At 36.3% G+C, this 23763-nt stretch overlaps 1 protein-coding gene across 4 annotated transcripts in view; it reads right to left on the bottom strand.

The window, feature by feature from the left end:
- Window positions 1–7648: 7648 nt before the first annotated feature.
- The window catches only part of RPGR (retinitis pigmentosa GTPase regulator), a 267450-nt gene continuing 251335 nt past the window's right edge, over window positions 7649–23763 (bottom strand). For 2 of the 4 annotated variants that reach the window (XM_027091332.1, XM_027091331.1), the window contains exons 16-18: window positions 23151–23208; window positions 21574–21650; window positions 7649–8311 (exon numbers count right to left, since the gene is read on the bottom strand). In XM_027091332.1, the coding sequence (XP_026947133.1) occupies window positions 8102–8311; window positions 21574–21650; window positions 23151–23208 (345 nt within the window). In that variant the 3' untranslated portion in view covers window positions 7649–8101. The remainder of the gene's footprint in view (window positions 8312–21573; window positions 21651–23150; window positions 23209–23763) is intronic. The other 2 variants (XM_027091334.1, XM_027091333.1) reach the window with 1 other exon arrangement.

Raw genomic sequence — 23763 nt, forward strand, 5'->3', positions numbered from 1 at the left:
CAATCAGGGGTGATGTCAGCAGGTCCTTGTGATCAAAAGCAAGAATAGGGTGGAAGGCCTCCAAAGCCCAAATTAAACCTTTATATATTTTCCAGTATTCTTAGTAACACACAACTATGCTTTGGAAACTTGGCTTTTTGTGCTGTTGGCAATGTCTTAAAATGAGTTTTAAATTATAAAAAGTATAAAGTATTCCATACTCCTTCACTCTTAATTGTGAAAGTACATGGATATGCCCTCCATTGGCACACAGAGTAAGTATATTCAATTGTGTTGAGCCCTTGTTTTCCTAGGCTTACAATTAGCCTACATTTTTCAATTTTCCTTACAGTAAGTTGGGCCCATGCCATTGAATGCCAGTGGAATGTGGGCATAAGTGATATATACAACTTCCAGGCCTGGAGGATGGCAAGACTCCAAGGGAATACTAAAGCCACCAAATGATAAGAGACAAGATTCCTGAATTACTGTGTGGAGGAAGGTCACACAAGTGGTACGTAGATACCACTGGTGTATTTTGACATGTCCAAGAAATAAATACTCAGTTAACTCAGATTTGGAGAGTCTTTGTTACAGAAGTTAAACTACCTAGACTAATACAACTAGTATCTTTCAGAGAAAACAATGTGGAAATTTCTTCTAATTATTATAGTAGTTTGCTTGTGAGAGACAACATTCTGAAGTTTTGTAGTAATTTGTCAGTTCAAATAAATTATTCTCCACTTGATGTTATATCACAATTACCTTGGAAGCTATTTTAAAAGATATGACCAGCCCTAGCCTTGACCTAGTGAATCAGAACCAGGTAGGTCATAGGCAGTTACGTTTGAAAAATTTCCCTGTGTTTTACATATACCCTTGGCTAAGAACTACTACTCTAAGATAACCCAAATTTTACCTTTAGATCAAAAGTTAGATTTTCAAGTCTCATTGTCTTAGGTCCATATAATTTATTTGACTGAATTGGGTTTTTTAAAAAGTATATTCAATGGTATTGTAAAAATTAATGTAATAAAACTGACCTTTATTGGGTGTACAGTTTTTACAATGTATAGTTTTAGGCAATACCACCAAAATCAAGATACAGAACAGTTCCATCACTCCAAAAACACTGCCTCCTACTATCACTTCATAGTCACACTCTCCTCCTACCCCAACCCACTGCAATCACCCAAGGTCAGCAGAAGGAAGGAAATAATACAGATCAGAGGAAATAAATAAAATAAGAGATATAGAAACAATAGAAAAGATCAATAAAACCGAGAGCTGTTTTTTTCTTTGAAAAGATAAACAAAACCGACAAACTTCTAGCCAGGCTCACCAAGAAGAAAAGAGAGAGGACCCAAATAAAGTAAAAAATGAAAAAGAGGAGAAACAACAACCAATACCGCAGAAATAAAAAGAATCATAAGAGAATACTATGAACAGTTATATGCCAACAAATTGAACAATCTAGAAGAAATGAACAAGTTTCTGCCAAAACTGAGTCAAGAAGAAACAGATGATTTGAACAGACTGATCACTAGAAGTGAAACAGAATTTGTAATAAAAAACTTTCTGCAAACAAAAGTCCAGGACCAGATGGCTACACTGGGGAATTCCACCAAACATACAGAGAAGAACTTATACCTATGCTTCTCAAACTATTCCAAAAGATCGAAGAGGAAGGAACACTCCCAAATTCATTCTATGAAGCCACCATCACCTTGATTCCAAAACCAGACAAAGATACTACAAAAAAAGAAAATCACAGGCCAATCCCTTTGATGAATGCAGATGCAAAAATACTAAACAAAATATTAGCAAACCAAATCCAACAATACATTAAAAGGATCATACACCATGACCAAGTTGGATTCATTTCAAGGTCGCAAGGATGGTTCAACATATGCAAATCAATCAATGTGATACACTACATTAACAAAAGAAAAGAACCACATGATCATCTCAATAGACACAGAAAAAGCATTTGATAAAATTCAACGTCCATTCATGATAAAAACTCTCACCAAAGTGGTAGAAGGAACATATCTCAGTATAATAAAAGGCATTTACAACAAACCCACAGCCAACATAATACTCAACAGTGAAAAGCTGAAAGCCTTCCTACTAAATTCAGGAACAAGACAAAGATGCCCACTCTCACTACTTCTATTCAACATAGTATTGGAAGTTCTAGCCATAGATATCAGACAAGAAAAAGAAATAAGAGGTATCCAAGTTGGAAGGGAAAAGTAAAACTATCACTATTTGCAGATGACATGATACTCTATATAGAGAACCATAAAGACTCCACACAAAAACTATTAGAACTAGGGAATTCCCTGGTGGTCAAGTGGTTAGGACTTGGTGCTTTCACTGCAGTGGCCCAGGTTCAATCCCTGGTTGGAACTAAGATCCTGCAAGCCGTGTGGCATGGCCAAAACAAACAAACAAAAACTATCAGAACTAATAAATGAATTCAGCAAGGTAGCAGAATCTAAGATTAATATACAAAAATCTGTTGCATTTCTTTACACTAACAATTAAATACCAGAAAAAGAAAGTTAAAAAAACCCAACAATCCTCTTTAAAACTGCATCAAAAAAATACCTAGAAATAAACTTAATCAAGGAGGTAAAAGATCTATATGCTGAAAGTTACAAAACTCTGATAAAGGAAATTGAAGATGATTCAGAGAAATGGAAAAATATCCCATGCTCTTGGACTGGAATAATTAATATTGCTAAAATGGCCATACTACCCAAAACAGTCTACAGATTTAATGCAATCTCTGTAAAAATACCCATGACATTTTTTACAGAACTAGAACAAATTTATATGGAACCACAAAATTTATATCCTTATATGGAACCACAAAATCCTAAAATTTATATGGAACCACAAAAGACCCAGAATTGCCAAAGCAATCCTGAGGAAAAAGAACAAAACTGGAGGCATAACCCTTCCAGACTTCAGACAATACTACAAAGCTACAGCAATCAAAACACGTGGCATTGGCACAAAAACAGACAGAGATCAGTGGAACAGAATAGATAGCCCAGAAATAAACCCACACACCTATGGTCAATTAATGTATGACAAAGGAGGCAAGAATAAAGAATGGAGAAAAGACAGTCCCTTCAACAAGTGGTATTGGGAAAGCTGGACAGCTACATGTAAATCAATGAAATTAGAACACTCCATCACACCGTATTAAAACATTAACTCAAAATGGTTTAAAGACCTAAATATAAGACATGACACCATAAAACTCCTAGAAGACAACATAGGCAAAACATTCTAGGACATAAATCATAGCAGTATTTTCTTAGATCACTCTCCCAAGGCAAAAGAAATAAAAGCAAAAATAAGCAAATGGGACCTAATAAAACTTAAAAGCTTTTGCACAGCAAAGGAAACCATCAACAAAATGAAATGACAATCTATGGAATGGAAGAAAATATTTGCAAACGATGCAACTGACAAGAGGTTTATATCCAAAATATACAAACAGCTCATACAATTCAGTATCAAAAAAACCCAAACCCAATAAAGAAATGGGCAGGAGACCTAAATAGACATTTCTCCAAAGAAGACATATATATGGCCAACAGGCATATGAAAAGCTGCTCAACATCACTAATTATTAGAGAAATGCAAATCAAAACTACAATGAGGTATCAGCTTGCACCAGTCAGAGTGGCTATCATCAGAAAGTCTACAAATAACAACAAGGTCCTACTGTACAGCACAGGGAATTATATTCAATATCCTGAGATAAACCATAATGGAGAAGAACATAAAAAAGAACATAAAAAGAACATATATATAACTGAATCACTCTGCTGTACAGAAGAAATTAACACAACATTGTAAATCAACTATACTTCAATTAAAAAAAAGTATATCACACACAAAAAGTCTACAAATAAATGCTGAGAGGGTGTGGAGAAAAGGGAACCCTCTTGCACTGTTGGTGGGAATATAAATTGGTGCAGCCACTATGGAGAACAGTATGGAGGTTCCTTAAAAAGTTAAAATAGAACTACCATATGATCCAGCAATCCCATTCCTGGACACATATCCAGAAAAGATGAAAACTCTAATTTGAAAAGATACATGCATCCCAATGTTCATAGCACCACTATTTACAATAGCCAAGACATGGAAACAAGCCAAGTGTCCATGAACAGATGACTGGTTTAAGAAGATATATATATTTTCTTATACACACACACACACACACACACACACACACACACGAAATATTACTCAGCCATAAAAAAGAATGAAAAAATGGCATTGCAGCAACATGGAGTAACCTAAAGAATATCATACTAAGTGAAGTAAGTCAGACAGAGAAAGACAAATACTATATATCACTTATATGTGGAATCTAAAAAATAATACAAATGAACCTATATACAAAAGAGAAACAGACTCAAAGACCTAGAAAACAAACTTACAGTTACCTAAGAAGAAAGGGAGAAGGGGAGGGATAAGTTAGGAATATGGGATTAAGAGATACAAACTACTATACATAAAATAGATAAGCAACGAGGATTTACTATAAGCACAGAGAACTATATTCAATATCTTGTAATAACCTATAATGGAAAATAATCTAAAATACACACACACACACATATCTGAATCAGTTTGCTGTAAACCTGAAACTAACACACCATGTAAATCAGTATTCAATTCAAAAATGAAAGTTTCAATTTAATTAAAAAGTTTTCCCAAATTAGCTTACACTTTTATATAATTTTTGTAATTCTTAATCACTCTCTGCAGTAAATTACATAATTATACCAATTAAGGAGTTAATATAAATCTGATGCTAAGTTGGAAATTATAAGTTACCTAAAAATATAAAATCAAATATTCCTATGTATAGAACTTTAATGATTTTAAGCAATTAATAGACTGAGATATTATAATAGAAAACTTCTGTTGTAATAAACACACTCATAGGGAAAATTCTGTAACTTTTAGAAGTACTATGCTACTATCTAGACAAATTCTAAACAAAGTACTTGTAAAGATTACTTCTGAGAAACTTCAAAAGCTTTTCTAGAATATAAAAAAATTTTTTTTTCATCTTGGGATAGATGTTAACCACGAATCAGATAAGATTTTTCTTAAAATAAAAACATATTAATGTCATTTAAAGTTAGATATAGCTCTCTAGTCCACTGCTAACCTTACCTTTAAGATATCTCATTTATCATAATACACATATTATACATACCAGATGAAAATGAAAGCAAATGGAACTAGTTGGGAATGCAGCTTGGCCTGGTCAGATAAGATTTCCTGCTGTAGTTTTCGTAAATAATTTTAGGGTTAGGATAACATTTCCTGACGTTTCAGTGATTAGGACTGTGTATTAACATTATGCCAAAGTAGTCATCTGTCACAATTGTTGGAGGGACTGCTATTAAGCCTGTTTGTCTGTTGTCTCTTAACTTCAATGTAGCTTCTTCCAGCAGAAACATCTTACTTTATTGTATTCAATACAGTTACACTCCATCATCCTCCCCCAACTCTCCACACTCCCAAGAAGGCTTAGTATGCATTTGTATGCAATAAAAAAATTACCTTCTTAGTAGAATCATCACTTTTCTAATTAATTCTTTAACTCTCATTTCCTGCTTAAAATCTGAGGCCAAACTAGGGAAGATTACAATTGAGATAAATCCAGGGCCTAATTAATTATTTCAACATGTTTTCCTTGTAAACAAACTCCTCTTGCCAAAATAATGTATTTTGTTTAAAACAGAGGTCACAATTTGCCCTTTGTGGGCAAAATTGGGCCTGCAGCTATGGTTTGGCTCTCCCTGTTTATGTACATGCATGCACATATGGACATGTACACGAATGAGTTGTCTATATAAAAACCCGCATTTCCACCTTCTTTTTAAAATGGCTGAGGGGAAGCCGCCCGGCTAGCTCAGTTGGTAGAGCGTGAGACTCTTAAAATGGCTGAGGGTCTGGCAACACTGGGCCCAGTACTGAGAAACAGCAATTACCAGGTAGAACAGATTGGCAGCAGCTCCATTACGCTTATCTGTTTAGCCTCTGAAAATACTTCAGTTATGCGATCCCTGGTTTAAATGTAGTTTTTGTTAAATTTAATAAAATATCCCCTCATTCCTGAGATGAAGACTCCAATTTTCTGATTTGAGAGAGGCCCTTTCCCAGAATAAAACTGATGTTAGTTTCTACTGCTGCATAACAAATTACCATAAAGTTAGTGGATTAGAACAACATATAGTTATTATCTCATAGTTTTCATGGGTCAGGAGCCTGGGTACTACTTAGCTAGGTCCTTTGCTCAGGGCCTCACAAAGCTGCGATCAGGGTGTCAGCCAGGTCTATGGTCTAATCTGAGGATTGGGTTCCTCTTCCAAGCTCACTGGTTGTTGGCAGAATTCAGTGCCTTGTAGTTGTAGAGTAGAAGCCTTCAGACCCTAGAGGCTTCTCACCCTGGCACATGGCCCTCTCCATAATATGGCAGTTTGCTTCTTCAAGGCCAACAGGAGAGCATCTCTGCTGCTTTGAATTGCTCTGAATTCTTCCAACTCTGACATCTAGATCTTTTTTGAAAGGGCTCGCCTGATTAGGTCAGGCCCACCTAGGATTATCTCTCTTTTGCTTAAAGTTAACTCATTAGGAATCTTAATTATATCTGCAAAATATTTCATCTTTTCCACATAATACAACATAAGCAATGGAGTGACAGCTCATCATTTTCACTGGTCTCCCCTACTCTCAAGGGGAAGGGATTATTCAAGGCAAGTATACCAGCAGGCAGGAACCTTGGGGGCCATTTTAGGATCCTGCCTATCACAACTGGCATGTCTTAGTATTACTGTGAGTTTCACTTCCACTTGGCTTCTATAGTTTATATTTTGGCAAAGTATTTTTACAATACTGTACTAGTACTATAGTGGCAATAGCAAAATTTTTTATTAAACTTACCTTTAATAAAATTAGAATTCCACTAAATGTAATATAGGAGACTATTTTGTAAGATTTCAAAATCACATCTATTCTAGACTAAAATCCTTACAGCCTTTGTACGTGAAACACAAAGATGGAGTATTTTTGTTTTGTTTTGTTTAAATGGGGCAATGGTCACTGTGATTGAATAAGCAAATGTTTTAGTCAGAAGTTAGAATGGGAAAAATGAAGGTAGTTTGATCAATTAAATAAGTAGCATCTGTGAGCACAGGAAAGCAATGTTTCTATTAGAGCAGACTTAGCAGCTTTACCCTTCCTATTCCTTGTGGCAGAGCACTGTGTGACACAGCCAACCTTAGTTACCACTGTCAGTGCTAGAGACAGCTGCAATGAGCCAGTCTGGCTGTGTCCGGTTCTCCTAGACTGGTGATCTGTGGCATGGTCAAACAGTGCAGATAATCTGCAATGTTTTCATGTCAAATCACCTCCCTAAAGAGAGGAGCGGGAAGCAAAGAAATTTCAACACAGTTTCTCCACAAAGATGTCCTGTTTATACAGTTGCCCTGAGACTTTCTTTACTCAAAGGGAAATGCATTTTGCATCTTTCAATATTTTAAAATTAGATTTTTTTTGCCCCTGTTTTGTCAACTGATAACTCCAAGTACCTCCAAATTTTATTCATATTCACCCATTTAAACAGTGGAACCGACCAGCTATAGTTTATTAAAATATGTTCATTAAAAACAATTTTGACTCCGTTTTTGAAAATTGCAAATACATTAAAAACTGTTAGTGTCATGAGATTGCAAATATTGCCTTATGAAATTATAAAGCAGTAAAATTTGGTAAAAACTGTGAAATATCTTAATTTAAGTTTCACATATAAAAATATATTTTATATTGCAACACTGAACAGTTAAGGCCACAATGCTTGAAGGAGAGTCTGAGATACACATATTCTGAAATTGCTTGTCAAAAATATCAGCATTTAAATAAATATCAAAACTGGTCATACTATTCAAACCAAATAAAACACGTTCTTAAGTTATATCTTTAAAAGTTTGTTATTAGAAACTTTCCGTCAGAGCTCAAATGTTTTTCAAGTATAAATTACAATGGGCATGGTGACCATGAAAACATAAACATATATTCACAGTATTATGCAAGATTTTGACCTTCTCTCCATATTTGGGGGTGAGGTATCCTGATGATTTTGCCCCATGTGCTTCTTGTTGGCATCTTTCTTATTCTTTTTAAAAGCTATTTTATCTCCTATTGATTTTATCTCTGGGAGTGGCTCATTATTATTCTGCTTTCTACTTTTCTGGCTCGTCAATGACATCCTTTTAAAGAGGAAAATCTAGAAAAAAAACACACAGAGAATTCATTTCAGTAAGCGAAACAGTCACTTAACAGTATTTAGGGGGTATAATTTTCAACAAGTCTTAACATTATTTCATCACATCTTTATGAGGCACCACAATGGTACAGTCTTAGCATCCACCAGCCTTTTTTCTTTTACCAATTGCAATCATGATTCTTCCCTAAAACAAGACCTTTCAGGGTTTACCCTTCAACACTATCAATGCTTTGGTAATATGTTAACATTTTTCTTCAAAGAACAAATTTAGTATTTCACTTTGTTTTGTTATAAGAGAAAAAGATGAAAACCAGCATCTTCTAGAGGACATACCTCCCCATTCCTGTAGATCAGAACTTCTGGCAAAGTGTTAGTGCTGCCAAATGATGGGGGTGGGAGCCCCAGGGGTCTGAGTAGGCAGTTGGATATACAGACCTGCTGCTCAGGGGAGGCCAGGGCTGCGGACAGGCAGAATGCAGATGACAGCTGAAGAGACGAAAGTAGACTCCATAACCCAGGGATTCCAGGTGGGCAGAAGAGAAAACAGAAGAAAAGAGACTGAGGAAAAGCCAAGTGTGAAAGGTAGGCAGAGGAAGAGGAGCCAGCACTGGGGACTGAGTTTTGTAGGAACAAAATCAGGAAAAAAAAGGCAACTCAGAAGTCAGGGGAGGAAAATATCAAGAAGAGAGTGGCCAACAAGGCACATGCAGGAGACATCAAGGAAGATGATAACTGAAAAGTTCCAAATGATTTAAGCCCTTTGAGGATTTAGCCAGAGAGAAAACAGGATTCCTAAAGAATGACAACCCAAGTAATGGTTCTGACAAGATGCCAAAACCAAAGAACAGCTGAAGATCTGGCTCCTTCAGAAATTAAAATGGTGCCAATAATAATAGCTTGCCTTTAGCCTTAAAGAATGGAGGAACTAGAATGAAAAGTTGTAACCCAAAAAGTTAGCCTAGATAGAGTCTATGAACTAAAATGGGAGAACTCCTGTTCCTGCTATTGTGTAGGAATATACACATCTTGAAAAATTCTGCCACTACAAAATGCCAAGAAATGCTTTAGAAGTATACAAAATATAATTTTATAATGTGTGGGTAAGCTCACATAAAATGAAGGGAAATCCCTGTGGGACAAAAAAAGAGGGAGCAGGAAGCCTCAGGGGTGAGTTGAGTACTGAAATGGCTTTTACTGATCTCATAACTTCAACTCTTGGATTTTAACAGATTTGATCTCACAAAATATGGAGAAATGGAACTGAGACTCCTATGTAAAGTGGGGACCCTCTGAGAACTAGGCCTTTAATGTAAGTCCACCTACAAACAATGGAAGAGAACAAAATAACATGTCTCTCTCAGCCTAATGATGTTTTCCTAATGTGAGTTTGGGGTTCACATGTACGGTACTGGTGGAAAACCCTTAACTGAGACATTGACTAAAAGCTGTCCCGAAATGGTAACACCCAGGGAAGCTAACAGAATTTTATATAAATTCTCTATGGATGGACTTACAGTAATCTAAGCTTTAAAGGATTTCCACAAAAAGTCCTGGTTGAACATGAATTTACAATCCAAATTTCAAAACACAGAAGGAAACAAGACACCACTAGCAAGCCAGCCAAAGCAACAAACAGATTTAGACTCTGGAGGATGTCTGACGTTGGAATAACTAAATACAGAATATAAAATAAGTTTGCTTAAATTATTTAAAGTACTATAATAAAAAACAGGGTACTAGGTAAACAAAACAAGGTAAAAGATCAGATTGATTTGAAAAAGAATCAAAATAGAATTTCACTTCAATATGTGAAAAACATAACTGAAATTAAAACTCATAAGGAGGTTAAATAGCAGATTAGTCTCAGATGAAAAGATACTATGAAACAGACAAGCTCTGAAATTTCCCCAAATATCACTTAGATACAGAAAATATAAAAGTAAAAATTAAAAGACATAGATAACAGAATAAAAAGTTTTATTATACTTGAGCTCCAAAGAGGAGAGAGGAAATATTCAAATATATAATGGATGAGAATTTCCTTAAAATGATGAATGACATGAATTCTCAGATTCAAGAGTCATAATGAATTGGAAGAAAGTTAAAATAAAAAAACCTCACATCTAGGCATCTCATAGTGAAATGAAGCACATCAAAGACAAACAAACAATGTAAAAAGCAGCCAGACAGAAATGACAGATTATATGTGAAGTTACCAGCAATTATACTAAAGCAAATTTCTTAAGAGCCACAATGGGAGCAGATACTAAAAGAAAATAACTGTCAATCAGCCATACCACCATTAATTTTCCAGTGAGTAGCAACTGCAAAAGTTAACTTCAGAACGAAATTTATGGCAGTAACTTCCAAAGGATTTCTTCAGGAAGAATAAAAAACACTCTAGAAGGGACATCTGAGATGTGAAAAGGAATGGTGAATAAAGAAAGCGGTATAACAAATAATGATATTTGATTGATGAGGTTAAAAAAGTTCATAGAATACTCGATACAATAACATGTAAAATGGGAAAAAAACGAGTGATAGGAGAGAAAACTCTTCTAAGATCCTGGTAATATTTGGGAAAAAGGAACATTGATTAGCTTTAGATTTTAGGTACATGTTAAAAAGTATAAAGTCAGAATCCACCTTATAGGCCATTTACAAGAGACACATCTAAAGTACAAGTAGAAGTATAAGAATGAAAAAAGATATATTAGGAAAATGCTAACCATAGGAAAACTAGTATAGCTATAATAATATTTGATAAAATAAAGTAGCATTTTTTTAGGAACAAAGAAGAATACTACCAGTGGTAAGATAATAGACTTAAACCTAATGATACCAATAATTAGATTAAATATAACTGGTCTAAATGCTCCAATGAAAAAGGCAGGGCCTTCCCTGGTGGCGCAGTGGTTAAGAATCCACCTGCCAATGCAGGGGACACGGGCTTGAGCCCTGGTCCGGGAAGATCCCACATGCCGCGGAGCAACTAAGCCTGTGCGCCACAACTACTGAGCCTGCACTCTAGAGCCTGTGAGCCACAACTACCGAGTCCACATGCCAATACTATTGAAGTCCACATGCCTAGAACCTGTGCTCCGCCACAAGAGAAGCCAATGCAATGAGAAGCCCGGGCACCACAACAAAGAGTAGCCCCTGCTGGTTGCAACTAGAGAAAGCCTGTGCGCAGCAACGAAGAACCAATGCAGCCATAAATAAATAAATAAATAAATACGCAGAGGTTTTCAGATTAGATAAAAAAGCAAGACCCTGGTGCTCCAGCAAATGGTGAAAGCTCTCTCAGATATCTACATCTCAACGTGAACACCCAGCTCCACTCAGTGACCAGCAAGCTACAGTGCTGGACACCCTGTGCCAAACAACTAGCAAGACAGGAACACAACCCCACCCATTAGCAGAGAGGCTGCCTAAAATCATAAGTACACAGACACCCCAAAACACACCACCGGATGCGGTCCTGCACACCAGAAAGACAAGATCCAGCTTCATTCACCAGAACACAGGCACCAGTCCCCTCCACCAGGAAGCCTACAAAACCCACTGAACCAACCTCCCCCAATGGGGGCACACACCAAAAACAATGGGAACTACGAACCTGCAGCCTGTGGAAAGGAGACCCCAAACACAGTAAGATAAGCAAAATGAGAACACAGAGAAATACACAGCTGATGAAGGAGCAAGGTAAAAACACAACAGACCAAACAAATGGCAAGGAAATAGGCAGTCTACCTGAAAAAGAATTCAGAGCAATGATAGTAAAAGATGATCCAAAATCTTGGAAATAGAATGGAGAAAATACAAGAAACGTTTAACAAGGACGTAGAAGAACTAAAGAGCAAACAAACAATGACGAACAACACAATAAATGCAATTAAAAATTCTCTAGAAGGAATCAATAGCAGGTAACTGAGGCAGAAGAATGGATAGGTGACCTGGAAGATAAAATAGTGGAAATAACTACTGCAGAGCAGAATAAAGAAAAAAGAATGAAAAGAATTGAAGACAGTCTCAGAGACCTCTGGGACAAAATTAAACGCACCAACATCTGAATTATAGGGGTCCCAGAAGAAGAAGAGAAAACGAAAGGGACTGAGATAATATTTGAAGAGATTATAGTTGAAAACTTCCCTAATATGGGAAAGGACATAGTCAATCAAGTCCAGGAAGTGCAGAGTCCCATACAGGATAAATCCAAGGAGAAACACGCCAAGACACATATTAATCAAACTATCAAAAATTAAATACAAAGAGAAAATATTAAAAGCAGCAAGGGAAAAGCAACAAATAACATACAAGGGAATCCCCATAAGGTTAACAGCTGACCTTTCAGCAGAAACTCTGCAAGCCAGAAGGCAGGGCAGGACATAGTTAAAGTGATGAAAGAGAAAAAACCTAAAACCAAGATTATTCTACCCAGCAAGGATCTCATTCAGATTCAATGGAGATATTAAAATCTTTACAGACAAGCAAAAGCTAAGAGAATTCAGCACCACCAAACCAGCTTTACAACAAATGCTAAAGGAACTTCTCTAGGCAGGAAACACAAGAGAAGGAAAACACCTACCATAACAAACCCCAAATAATTAAGAAAATGGTAATAGGAACACCTATCAATAACTATCTTAAATGTAAATGGCTTAAATGCTAGAAACAAAAGACACAGACTGGCTGAATGGATACAAAAACAAGACATGTATATATGCTGTCTACAAGAGACCCAATTCAGACCTAGGGACACATACAGACTGAAAGTGAGGGGATGGAAAAAGATATTCCATGCAAATGGAAATCAAAAGAAAGCTGGAGTAGCAATTCTCATATCAGACAAAACAGACTTTAAAATAAAGACTATATGTTTTATTATAGTAAATAAAGAGACAAAGAAGGACACTACAAAGAGACAAAGAGGGACACTACATAATGATCAAGGGATCCATCCAAGAACAAGATATAACAATTGTAAATATTTATGTACCCAACATAGGAGCACCTCAATACATAAGGCAATTACTAAGAGCCATAAAAGGGGAAATCGACAGTAACACAATCATAGTAGGGGACTTTAACACCCCACTTTCACCAATGGACAGATAATCCAAAATGAAAACAAATAAGGAAACACAAACTTTAAATGATACATTAAACAAGATGGACTTAACTGAAATTTATAGGACATTCCATCCAAAAACAACAGAATACACTTTCTTCTCAAGTGCTCATGGAACATTCTCCAGGATAGATCATAACTTGGGTCACAAATCATGCACTGGTAAATTTAAAAAAACTGAAATTGTATCAAGTATCTTTTCCGACCACAACACTATGAGACTAGATATCAATTACAGGAAAAAATCTGTCAAAAATACAAACACATGGAGGATAAACAGTACACTACTAAATAACCAAGAGATCACTGAAGAAATCAAAGATGAAATCAAAAAATACCTAGAAACAAATGACAATGAAAACATGACGACCCAAAACCTATGGGATGCAGCAAAAGGAGTTCTAAGAGGGAAGTTTATAGCAATACAATCCTACCTCAAGAAACAAGAAACATCTCAAATGAACAATGTAACCTTACATCTAAAGCAATTAGAGAAGGAAGAACAAAAAACCCCCAAAGGTAGCAGAAGGAAAGAAATCATAAAGATCAGATCAAAAATAAATGAAGGAAACAATAGCTAAGAGCAATAAAACTAAAACTTGGAGAAGATAAACAAAATTGATAAACCATTAGCCAGACACAACAGGAAAAAAAAGGGAGAAGACTCAAATCAGCAGAATTAGAAATGAAAAATGAGGAATAACAACTGACACTGCAGAAATACAAAGGATCAGGAGAGATTACTACAAGCAACTATATGCCAATCAAATGGACAACCTGGAAGAAATGGACAAATTCTTAGAAAAGCAAAACCTTCTGAGACTGAACCAGGAAGAAATAGAAAGCATAAACAAACCAATCATAAGCACTGAAATTGAGACTGTGATTAAAAATCTTCCAACAAACAAAAGCCCAGGACCAGATGGCTTCACGGGCGAATTCTATCAAACATTTAGAGAAGAGCTAACACCTACCCTTCTCAAAGTCTTCCAAAATATAGCAGAGGGAGGAACACTCCCAAACTCATTCTATGAGGCCACCATCACCCTGATAACAAACCAGACAAAGATGTCACCAAAAAAGAAAACTACAGGTCAAGATCACTGATGAACATAAATGCAAAAATCCTCAACAAAATACTAGCACAAAGAATCCAACAACACATTAAAAGGATCATACACCATGATCAAGTGGGGTTTATCCCAGGAATGCAAGGATTCTTCAATATATGCAAATCAATCAATGTGATATACCATATTAACAAATTGAAGGAGAAAAACCATGTGATCATCTCAACAGATGTAGTAAAAGCTTTTGACAAAATTCAACACGCATTTATGATAAAAACCCTCCAGAAAGTAGGCATAGAGGGAACTTACCTCAACATAATAAAGGGCATATCTGACAAACCTGCAGCCAACATCGTTTTCAATGGTGAAAAACTGAAACCATTTCCTCTAAGATCAGGAACAAGACAAGGTTGCCCACTGTCACCACTATTATTCAACATAGTTTTCGAAGTTTTAGCCACAGCAGTCAGAGAAGAAAAATAAATAAAAGGAATCCAAATCGGAAAAGAAGTAAAGCTGTCACTGTTTGCAGACGACATGATACTATACATAGGGAATCCCAAAGATGCTACCAGAAAACTGCTAGAGCTAATCAATGAATTTGGTAAAGTAGCAGGATACAAAATTAATGCACAGAAATCTCTTGCATTCCTATACACTAATGATGAACTATCTGAAAGAGAAATTAAGGAAACACTCCCATTTACCGTTGCAACAAAAAGAATAAAATACCTAGGAATAAACCTACCTAGGGAGACAAAAGGCCTATATGCAGAAAACTATAAGACACTGATGAAAGAAACTAAAGATGATACAAACAGATGGAGAGATATACCATGTTCTTGGATGGGAAGAATCAACATTGTGAAAATGACTATACTACCCAAAGCAATCTACAGATTCAATGTAATCCCTATCAAACTACCAACAGCATTTTTCACAGAAGTAGAACAAAAAATATTTCACAATTTGAATGGACACAAAAGACCCCGAATAGCCAAAGCAATCTTGAGAACGAAAAACAGACCTGGAAGAATCAGGCACCCTGACTTCAGACTATACTACAAAGCTACAGTCATCAAGACAGTATAGTACTGGCACAAAAACAGAAATATAGATCAATGGAACAGGATAGAAAGCCCAGAGATATACCCACACACGTATGGTCACCTTATCTTTGATAAAGGAGGCAAGAATATACAATGGAGAAAAGACAGCCTCTTCAATAAGTGGTGCTGGGAAAACTGGACAGCTACATGTAAAAGAATGAAATTAGAACACTCCCTAGCATTATACACAAAAATAAACTCAAAGTGGATTAAAGACCTAAATGTAAGGCCAGACACTATCAAACTCTTAGAGGAAAACATAGGCAGAACACTCTATGACATACATCACAGCAAGGTCCTTTTGACCCACCTCCTAGAGAAATGGAAATTAAAAAAAAATAAACAAATGGGACCTAATGAAACTTAAAAGCTTTTGCACAGCAAAGGAAACCATAAACAAGATGAAAAGACAACCCTCAGAATGGGAGAACATATTTGCAAATGAAGGAACTGACAAAGAATTAATCTCCAAAATATACAGGCAGCTTATGCAGCTCAATATCAAAAGAACAAACAACCTAATCCAAAAATGGGCAGAAGACCTAAATAGACATTTCTCCAAAGAAGATATCCAGATTGCCAACAAACACATGAAAGGATGCTGAACATCACTAATCATTAGAGAAATGCAAATCAAAACTACAATGAGCTATCACCTCACACCAGTCAGTATGGCCATCATCAAAAAATCTACAGACAAAAAAAAAAAAAATCTACAGACAATAAATGCTGGAGAGGGTGTGGAGGAAAGGGAACCCTCTTGCACTGTTGGTGGGAATGTAAATTCACACAGCCACTATGGAGAACAGTATGGAGGTTCCTTAAAAAACTAAGAATAGAATTACCATATGACCCAGCAATCCCACTACTGGGCATATACCCTGAGAAAACCATAATTTAAAAAGAGTCAGGCAGCACAGTGTTTATCACAGCTGTATTTACTATAGCCAGGACATGGAAGCAACCTAAGTGTCCATCAACAGATGAAGGGATAAAGAAGATGTGGCACATGTATACAATGGAGTATTAACTCAATCACAGAAAGAAATGAAATTGAGTTATTTGTTGTGAGGTCGATGGACACAGATGTAGAGAATGGACTTGAGTACATGGGGAGAGAGAAGGGTAAGCTGGGACGAAGTGAGAGAGTGGCATGGACACATATACACTACCAAATGTAAAATAGATAGCTAGGGGGAAGCAGCCGCATAGCACAGGGAGATCAGCTCGGTGCTTTGTGACCACCTAGAGGGGTGGGATAGGGAGGGTGGGAGGAAGGGAGACGCAAGAGGGAGGAGATATGGGGATATATGTTTATGTATAGCTGACTCACTTTGTTATACAGCAGAAACACACCATTGTAAAGCAATTATACTCCAATAAAGATGTTAGGAAAAAAAGAAGCAAGATCCATCTGCATGCTGCCTAAATCAAATGTACTTCAAATGTAAAATCACAAATGGGTTAAAAGTAAAAGTATGTTAAAAGATGATAACTCTAATCCAAAGAAAGCTAAAGTGGCTATATAATATCAGATCAAGTAGATTTTAGAGCAAAGACTATCATTGGGTATAAAGAAGGTCATTTCATAATGATGAAGGAGTCAATTAATTAGAGCAGGTAACAATTCTAAACATTATAGAACCAAATAATAGCTTTAAGATACATAAAGCAAAAATTAATAGAAGTACAAGGGAAATTAGACAAATCCACAATTTATAGTCAGGGATTTTAATACCTCTCTTTCAATAATAGAACAAGTAGACAGAAAATCAGGAAGGATGGAGAAGACTTGAATAACACTATCAACCAACTTGACCTAACTGTCACTGACAGAACACTCCACCCAACCACAGTATTCTTCTCAACCTTCTTCTCAAATGAACATTTACCAAGATAAACTTGATTCTGGGCCATAAAATGTGTCTCAATAAGTTTAAAATGAATCAATTCAGACTAAGTATGTTCTCCAATTACAATGTAATTAAATTAGAAAGTAATAACAGAAAGATCACTGGAAAAATCTCCAGCAACACTGAAATTAAATAACCCATGAGTCAAAGAAGAAATCAAAGGGGAAATTAGAAAGTATTCTGAACTGAATGAAAATGAAAACACAACATATCAAGTACTTCAGGGGAAATTTATAACACAAAAAGCCTATAACAGAAAATAAGAAAGGTCTCAAATCAGTGATCTCAACTTCCATGTTAAGAAACATTCAACAAAATGTTGCTAAAGGAAATTTGAGAAGATATCAATAAATGAAGAGAAATGTCATGTTCATGAATTAGGAGACTTAATATTGTTAAAATGTTAATTCTTCCCAAGTTTATCTGTAGATTCAAAAACAATGCCAAATCAAAATCCCAGCAGGCATTTTTTTCATTAATTGACAAACCGATTATAAAAATTCACATGGAAGTGCAAAGAGTCTAGAATAGCCAAAACAAGTGTGAAAAGGAGCAAAGTTGGAGGACTAACAGTTCCTGATTTCAAGACTTATATCAAAGCTACAGTAATCAAGACAGTGTGGTACTGGCACAAGATAAACAGATCAAAGGAACAGAATACAGAGTCCAGAAATAGGCTCACACATAAAAACTCAATTGCTTTCTGACAAAGGTATGAAGGCAATTCAGTAGAGGACAGGCTTTTAAAAAAATTTTTCAAAAAATGGTGCTAGAACAATGGGATGTCCATATGCGAAAAAAAGAACTTCAATTCATACCTTTACCATATAAGAAATTAACTCAAAATAGAATACCACTCAGCAATATAAAGGAATGAACTATTGATACATGCATGGATGAATCTCAAAACAGTATCAGTTATTTGCTGCATACAGCAGGGGGATGTGGGGTGTAGACAGGGATCACAGAGAGGCACAAAGAACCTTCTGCTGATAATGGCACTGTTCACTCTCTTGATTGTGATTATGCTTTCACAGCTGTATATGTATGTCAAAACTAATCAGATTATATACTTCAAATATGTGTAGTTCATTATAGGTCAATTATACCTAAATAAAGCTATTTTTAAAAAGCAGGGGAGTAATTATTGGGTGGGTCTGAAAGTGATAGTCTCAGGTATTAAGCCTGAAAAAACTGACAGCAACAGGATACCATATGTATAACTGACCTCAGATTTTCCTCACAATAGAGCAAAGCTAACTGTGTACTTGGGGCAAACATGCTGAATTGTGCTGCAATGGTGAATAAAGCTTAGCATCAGAGAAAAGGAAGCCATCAGGAAAGGCAAGAATCCACAGGCATAATTTTTGGTGGACAAATTCTCATCTCAGCCTCTTATATTTATGGTAGTGACAATGAATAAGAAATCTATTGACTGTGAACTGGCATGGGGAACTATCCGGGGATCTGCCATATTCTAGCTAGTTTCTGAGGGGTGGCACTGGATTTTTAACTTCTCTATCTGCAGCCTTTAGCCTTGTGCCTGGCACATAAGAGGCACCCAGTAAATATATGCTAAATAAACACATGAATAAACTAATTCCATGATGGGAAGAAATTATTATTAATAGCTAAAAAGCTTACTGCTTTTTTCAGTAGCTTACTTAGGTGGAAATTAAGCCAATAACACATTTTTCTTAGCAGCTAACTGTGGATTCAAATTTGCTACAGTTTGGAAAAGCAATATTTGGCGATTTCCAAATATAACAATCAGAAGATCTCTGCCACCAATTAAAATTATGGGTCCTAACCTGGCTATCTGAAACATTTAAAATCATCAAAACAAAATTCAATGGTGAATTCTGTCTTGTAGAGACCAAGAGTGTACTTCTTTCTTTTTTTTTTTTTTTAAATTACCTTTGGAGTGGCTGTCTAATTAAGGGAAGGGATGTAAAATTTCAAACACATGCTTATCTTGATATGAGTAATGCATCATTTATTTTCCAAGTTTTAAAAACAGTTTGATTTGTTTGGCTTAGATGGTATAAATAGGTTAGAGACATTGTAGATTAAAATATATAATGTGGGAATGATTGAAAAAAATCTCATCTAAATCATCTATTTCCTTTTTAAAAAATATAGAATAACAGACTATTCTTTAAGTAGGAAATATATTTATTACTGCTTGACTTTTTAAAATATAATTTTCAATACTTTTTCTTTTCTTTATCCAAGGAAATGCATACTTACTGAATTATATTTTTCCATTAGGTATAAATGAGAATTTAAGCAGAATCAAAGTTTAAGACTGAATTTGTCAGCCTGGCACTCTGTATCCTGGCCTGGCCTCACCTTTGTCCCATGGACTGGTGGGGCTCCCTGATGCTACAGTAGGTGCCTGCCACACAGCATGCCTTCCCTGGCTCCGGCCTCTCCTGTCCTGCGTATCCAAATCTTACCAACTATGGACAATGCTGAAGACGGGAGAGCCTGAAAAGTTTCCTAAACTCGACCACGTATTCTACAATATGCATTTTCATTTGGTCAGAGGTGTGTTTCAAATATTTTTTTCTGCTGCTTCATTTCATTTTTCCTCCCCTTAGGTTCTTAGGTCTCCTGACTCCTTTACTTTTTATGCTTCTCCCTCAGATTTGATTTTCTTTTCCAGACTCTTTCCCTGAGCTCTTTATAACTGAAAAAAGTTTTCACAGGAACATTATGAAGTATACTGGTGGAATATCTGTTAAATGTTCTGTTCTACTAGATGGAGAATCTAAAAAGTTCTTAAACCTTGATGAAATGTTCTAGTGATGCATGTTATAATTCTAAGAAGGATAATAATTCTGAAGTGTCCTTTGAGCCAGGTCACAGACAACTTTTGGGTACGGTAATCCAAACTTATAATTTTATAAAGATAAAAATGGTCATGAAGTAACTTTTAGTAAAAGATAACAATATGGAGATTTGGGCTAAAATAACTTCTGAAATTTCTGAAGTAATTCTGAAAGGAATTTCAGAGTGGCATATACCTACAAAGATGGCAAAAGACAGGCTGTTTACTACCCTAAGGGCGGCTCCTGGTTTTACCTTCATCCTTTCCTCTTTCTTACCCCCTCACATTTTACAATTCATTGTCAACCAAAAATATTTACTGAGCATCTACCATTTACCAGGAACTGTGATAAGTGCTAAGGATACACTAGAAAGTGAAACAGAAAATAGTTTATGTCCCCAAGGAGCTGAAGGCCAGTGGGGAGATACAGACATAAAGTAAATGAATATACAAATGACTATGTAATTGCAAACTGTGACAAATACTAAGAAGTATGAGAAAAGGGTGCTCTGTGAGAGAATAATAATGGGACATAATAATTTATATAAGTGCTGCTGGTTACAAAAGGCCTCTGTGTGGAAATGACATTTAAGCTGACACCTAGGTTGAATAAGAATTAACGAGGCTTTTCATTTTTCTTGTCTTCCATGTTACCTCCTAACACTTCTACCTGGAAATGTGTTCTCATGATTAAATAAAGTTCTTCTGCAAGTGGAAAGAGTAATTTACTTCCAAGAAGAAGAAATGTATCCATCAGACTTGTAACAACTCCAAAACAGGTACTAGGAGAGACTGGAGTAGCATGTTGTAATGTTTTCTAAGCACAGTCACCTTTATGTTTTCATTCATCCTATTTCTTGGCTTTGCCTTACTCTCTTCTAGACTCTCAGGATACTATACTCTTATAATTTAAGCAGTAGAGTTCTTTTACATATCTTTTATTGTATGATGAATCAGTATGCGTGGGATGATTGAAAGGAACATGCTATTTTTTTTTTTGCAGAGCAATCTGAATCATAATCTAAAATCCAATAAGTAAATATGCACATTAAAAATGTGAAACATCACCTGAAATTCGTCACATGTTCTTGAGTCATCAAAACTCATATTAAGGGAGTTAAATTATGTGGATCACCATATAAAAAGTAGTAGAAGCAATTCAATACTTTAGCCTTAACACTAAAATGAAAAATTCATTTCACTTACCTTCTTTGATTTTTTTGATGATTTACTATCTTCCAGGATCTCTGAAGAATTGTTCTTTGCACGATCATGCATATTTCCTATGATAGGATATATTTAGAAACATTTTTTCTAACTAATTAGAAAAAGAAAAGTCCTGAGGCTTTCAGTGAAACTCTATCAACCATGAATTATGGGGTAATACTAAAGAGTAGTGGACAACTATGTATTTCCTGAAAAATTAAGGCAAAAATCTCGGAATGACCTGACCAATGTTGTAAATGTTTAGATGACCAGTACTAAGTATAGCACACGTAACAGTAAATATTAGGGAAGACTTCTGTAAAATATAAATTACCTTTAAAAAAAATTAACCTCATTGTAGTGAAATTATTTGTACTGAAACGGACATGTCATTTTTTTGGTATTTCAAATTAATCCACGTTATATAGTTGAATAATGATCTTTAAAGTAGACTCATGAAACATATGCATTCTTCTAATTTTATATTATCAACAACTTAAATCTTACATTTAATTTCTTTTTAACACTTTAGGTTATATGCTAAGAATACTTAGAGATGACAAATATTTTAACATTTTGCTTAAAATATTCTAAAACTTACTACTCTTTTTGCAGAAGTTAGAAGGAAAAATGTATTAAGGGAACTATTCCTTCTTCTGCTTAAGTTCTGATCAGATATCCACTACCACAGACAGTTATTTGTAATGACATCGCAGCAAAAGGCCCACTGTGACGTGATGGTGTGGAAACATAATATAGGGGTCATATAGCAAAAGCACCAATGATTTGGGTGTAGAAACTGTAGGTCCCAAGGGCAGTCACGGTCTCCTCTGTTCTGTGGCACCTGTTCTCTGACACCAACAGCAAGGTTTGGGAAAGGACTCCTCTGAAACGCCTGTGGTAAGATCAAAGACTCAGGTCTGGGCTCGGGGGGGAAATAACTGGATGGCCTGCTGTGGCTCTAGACCAGCCTGGACATCAGCGATGGGGTCTGGCAGTGCTCACCAGACATATCAAGATCTGGGACAAAAGCCCAATTTAATAATACTGATTGAAAAAAAAAAGTAGTAAAAAGGCTGTTCTAAACCACTTAACACTGACACATGAGCAGCCATGAAGAAGCTGTGGTGGTGATCAATGAGAACACATAAGCCTGTGTCACATATTTCATAGCTTATTATGAGGGTCATGTGACAATAAAAAGTGTAAAACAGACATACGTGTAAGTCATAATTCTTTAGTTAAAGCACATATATGCATAAATATCTGTATGTACATATGAACGTAGTATTCTATGTATCTAGCCTTTTTTTTTTTCTTTTTTTTTTTTTTTAAGCGGTACGCGGGCCTCTCACTGCTGTGGCCTCTCCCGTTGCGGAGCGCAGGCTCCGGACGCGCAGGCTCAGCGGCCATGGCTCACGGGCCCAGCCGCTCCGTGGCATGTGGGATCCTCCCGGACCGGGGCACGAACTCGTGTCCCCTGCATCGGCAGGCGGACTCTCAACCACTGCACCACCAGGGAAGCCCTGTATCTAGCCTTTTTAAAAGTATGCTTTTGAAGTCAAATGTGCTCACACCTTTTGGATTTTCACTGTATTCATGAATGGCCCGTTCCTCTCGGTTGGCTTTTGTGTCCTATAAACAATAAAGAAACAATATAATGAAAAACAGATTTGTGCTGAGCTAGAAAACCTAGTCTTGGTTTTAAGCAGGGTTCTAGAGTCAGTCTCTAGCTAACAACATAAACATGTGACAATTACTTCCCTTTGCAGGACTCCTGCCTTAGATGCTGGGTGATTGCTAATGTCTTTCCTAGCTTAAAATTGCATGATTAGGGCTTCCCTGGTGGCGCAGTGGTTAAGAATCCACCTGCCAATGCAGGGTACAGGGGTTCGAGCCCTGGTCTGGGAGGATCCCACATGCCGCAGAGCAACTAAGCCTGTGCGCCACAACTATTGAGCCTGCGCTCTAGAGCCCGCGAGCCACAGCTACTGAGCCCTCGTGCCACAACTACTGAAGCCCGTGTGCCTAGGGCCTGTGCTCCGCAACAAGAGAATCCACTGCAATGAGAAACCCACGCACCACAATGAAGAGTAGCCTCCGCTTGCCACAACTAAAGAAAGCCTGTGCAGCAACGAAGACCCAGTTCAGCCATAAATTTAAAAAAATATAAATAAATAAATAAAGTTC

The sequence above is a fragment of the Aethalodelphis obliquidens genome, unplaced genomic scaffold (genome assembly GCF_003676395.1).
Source record: "Aethalodelphis obliquidens isolate GAN/ISIS:26980383/991018 unplaced genomic scaffold, ASM367639v1 scaffold71, whole genome shotgun sequence".
NCBI classification, from domain to species: Eukaryota; Metazoa; Chordata; class Mammalia; order Artiodactyla; family Delphinidae; genus Aethalodelphis; species Aethalodelphis obliquidens.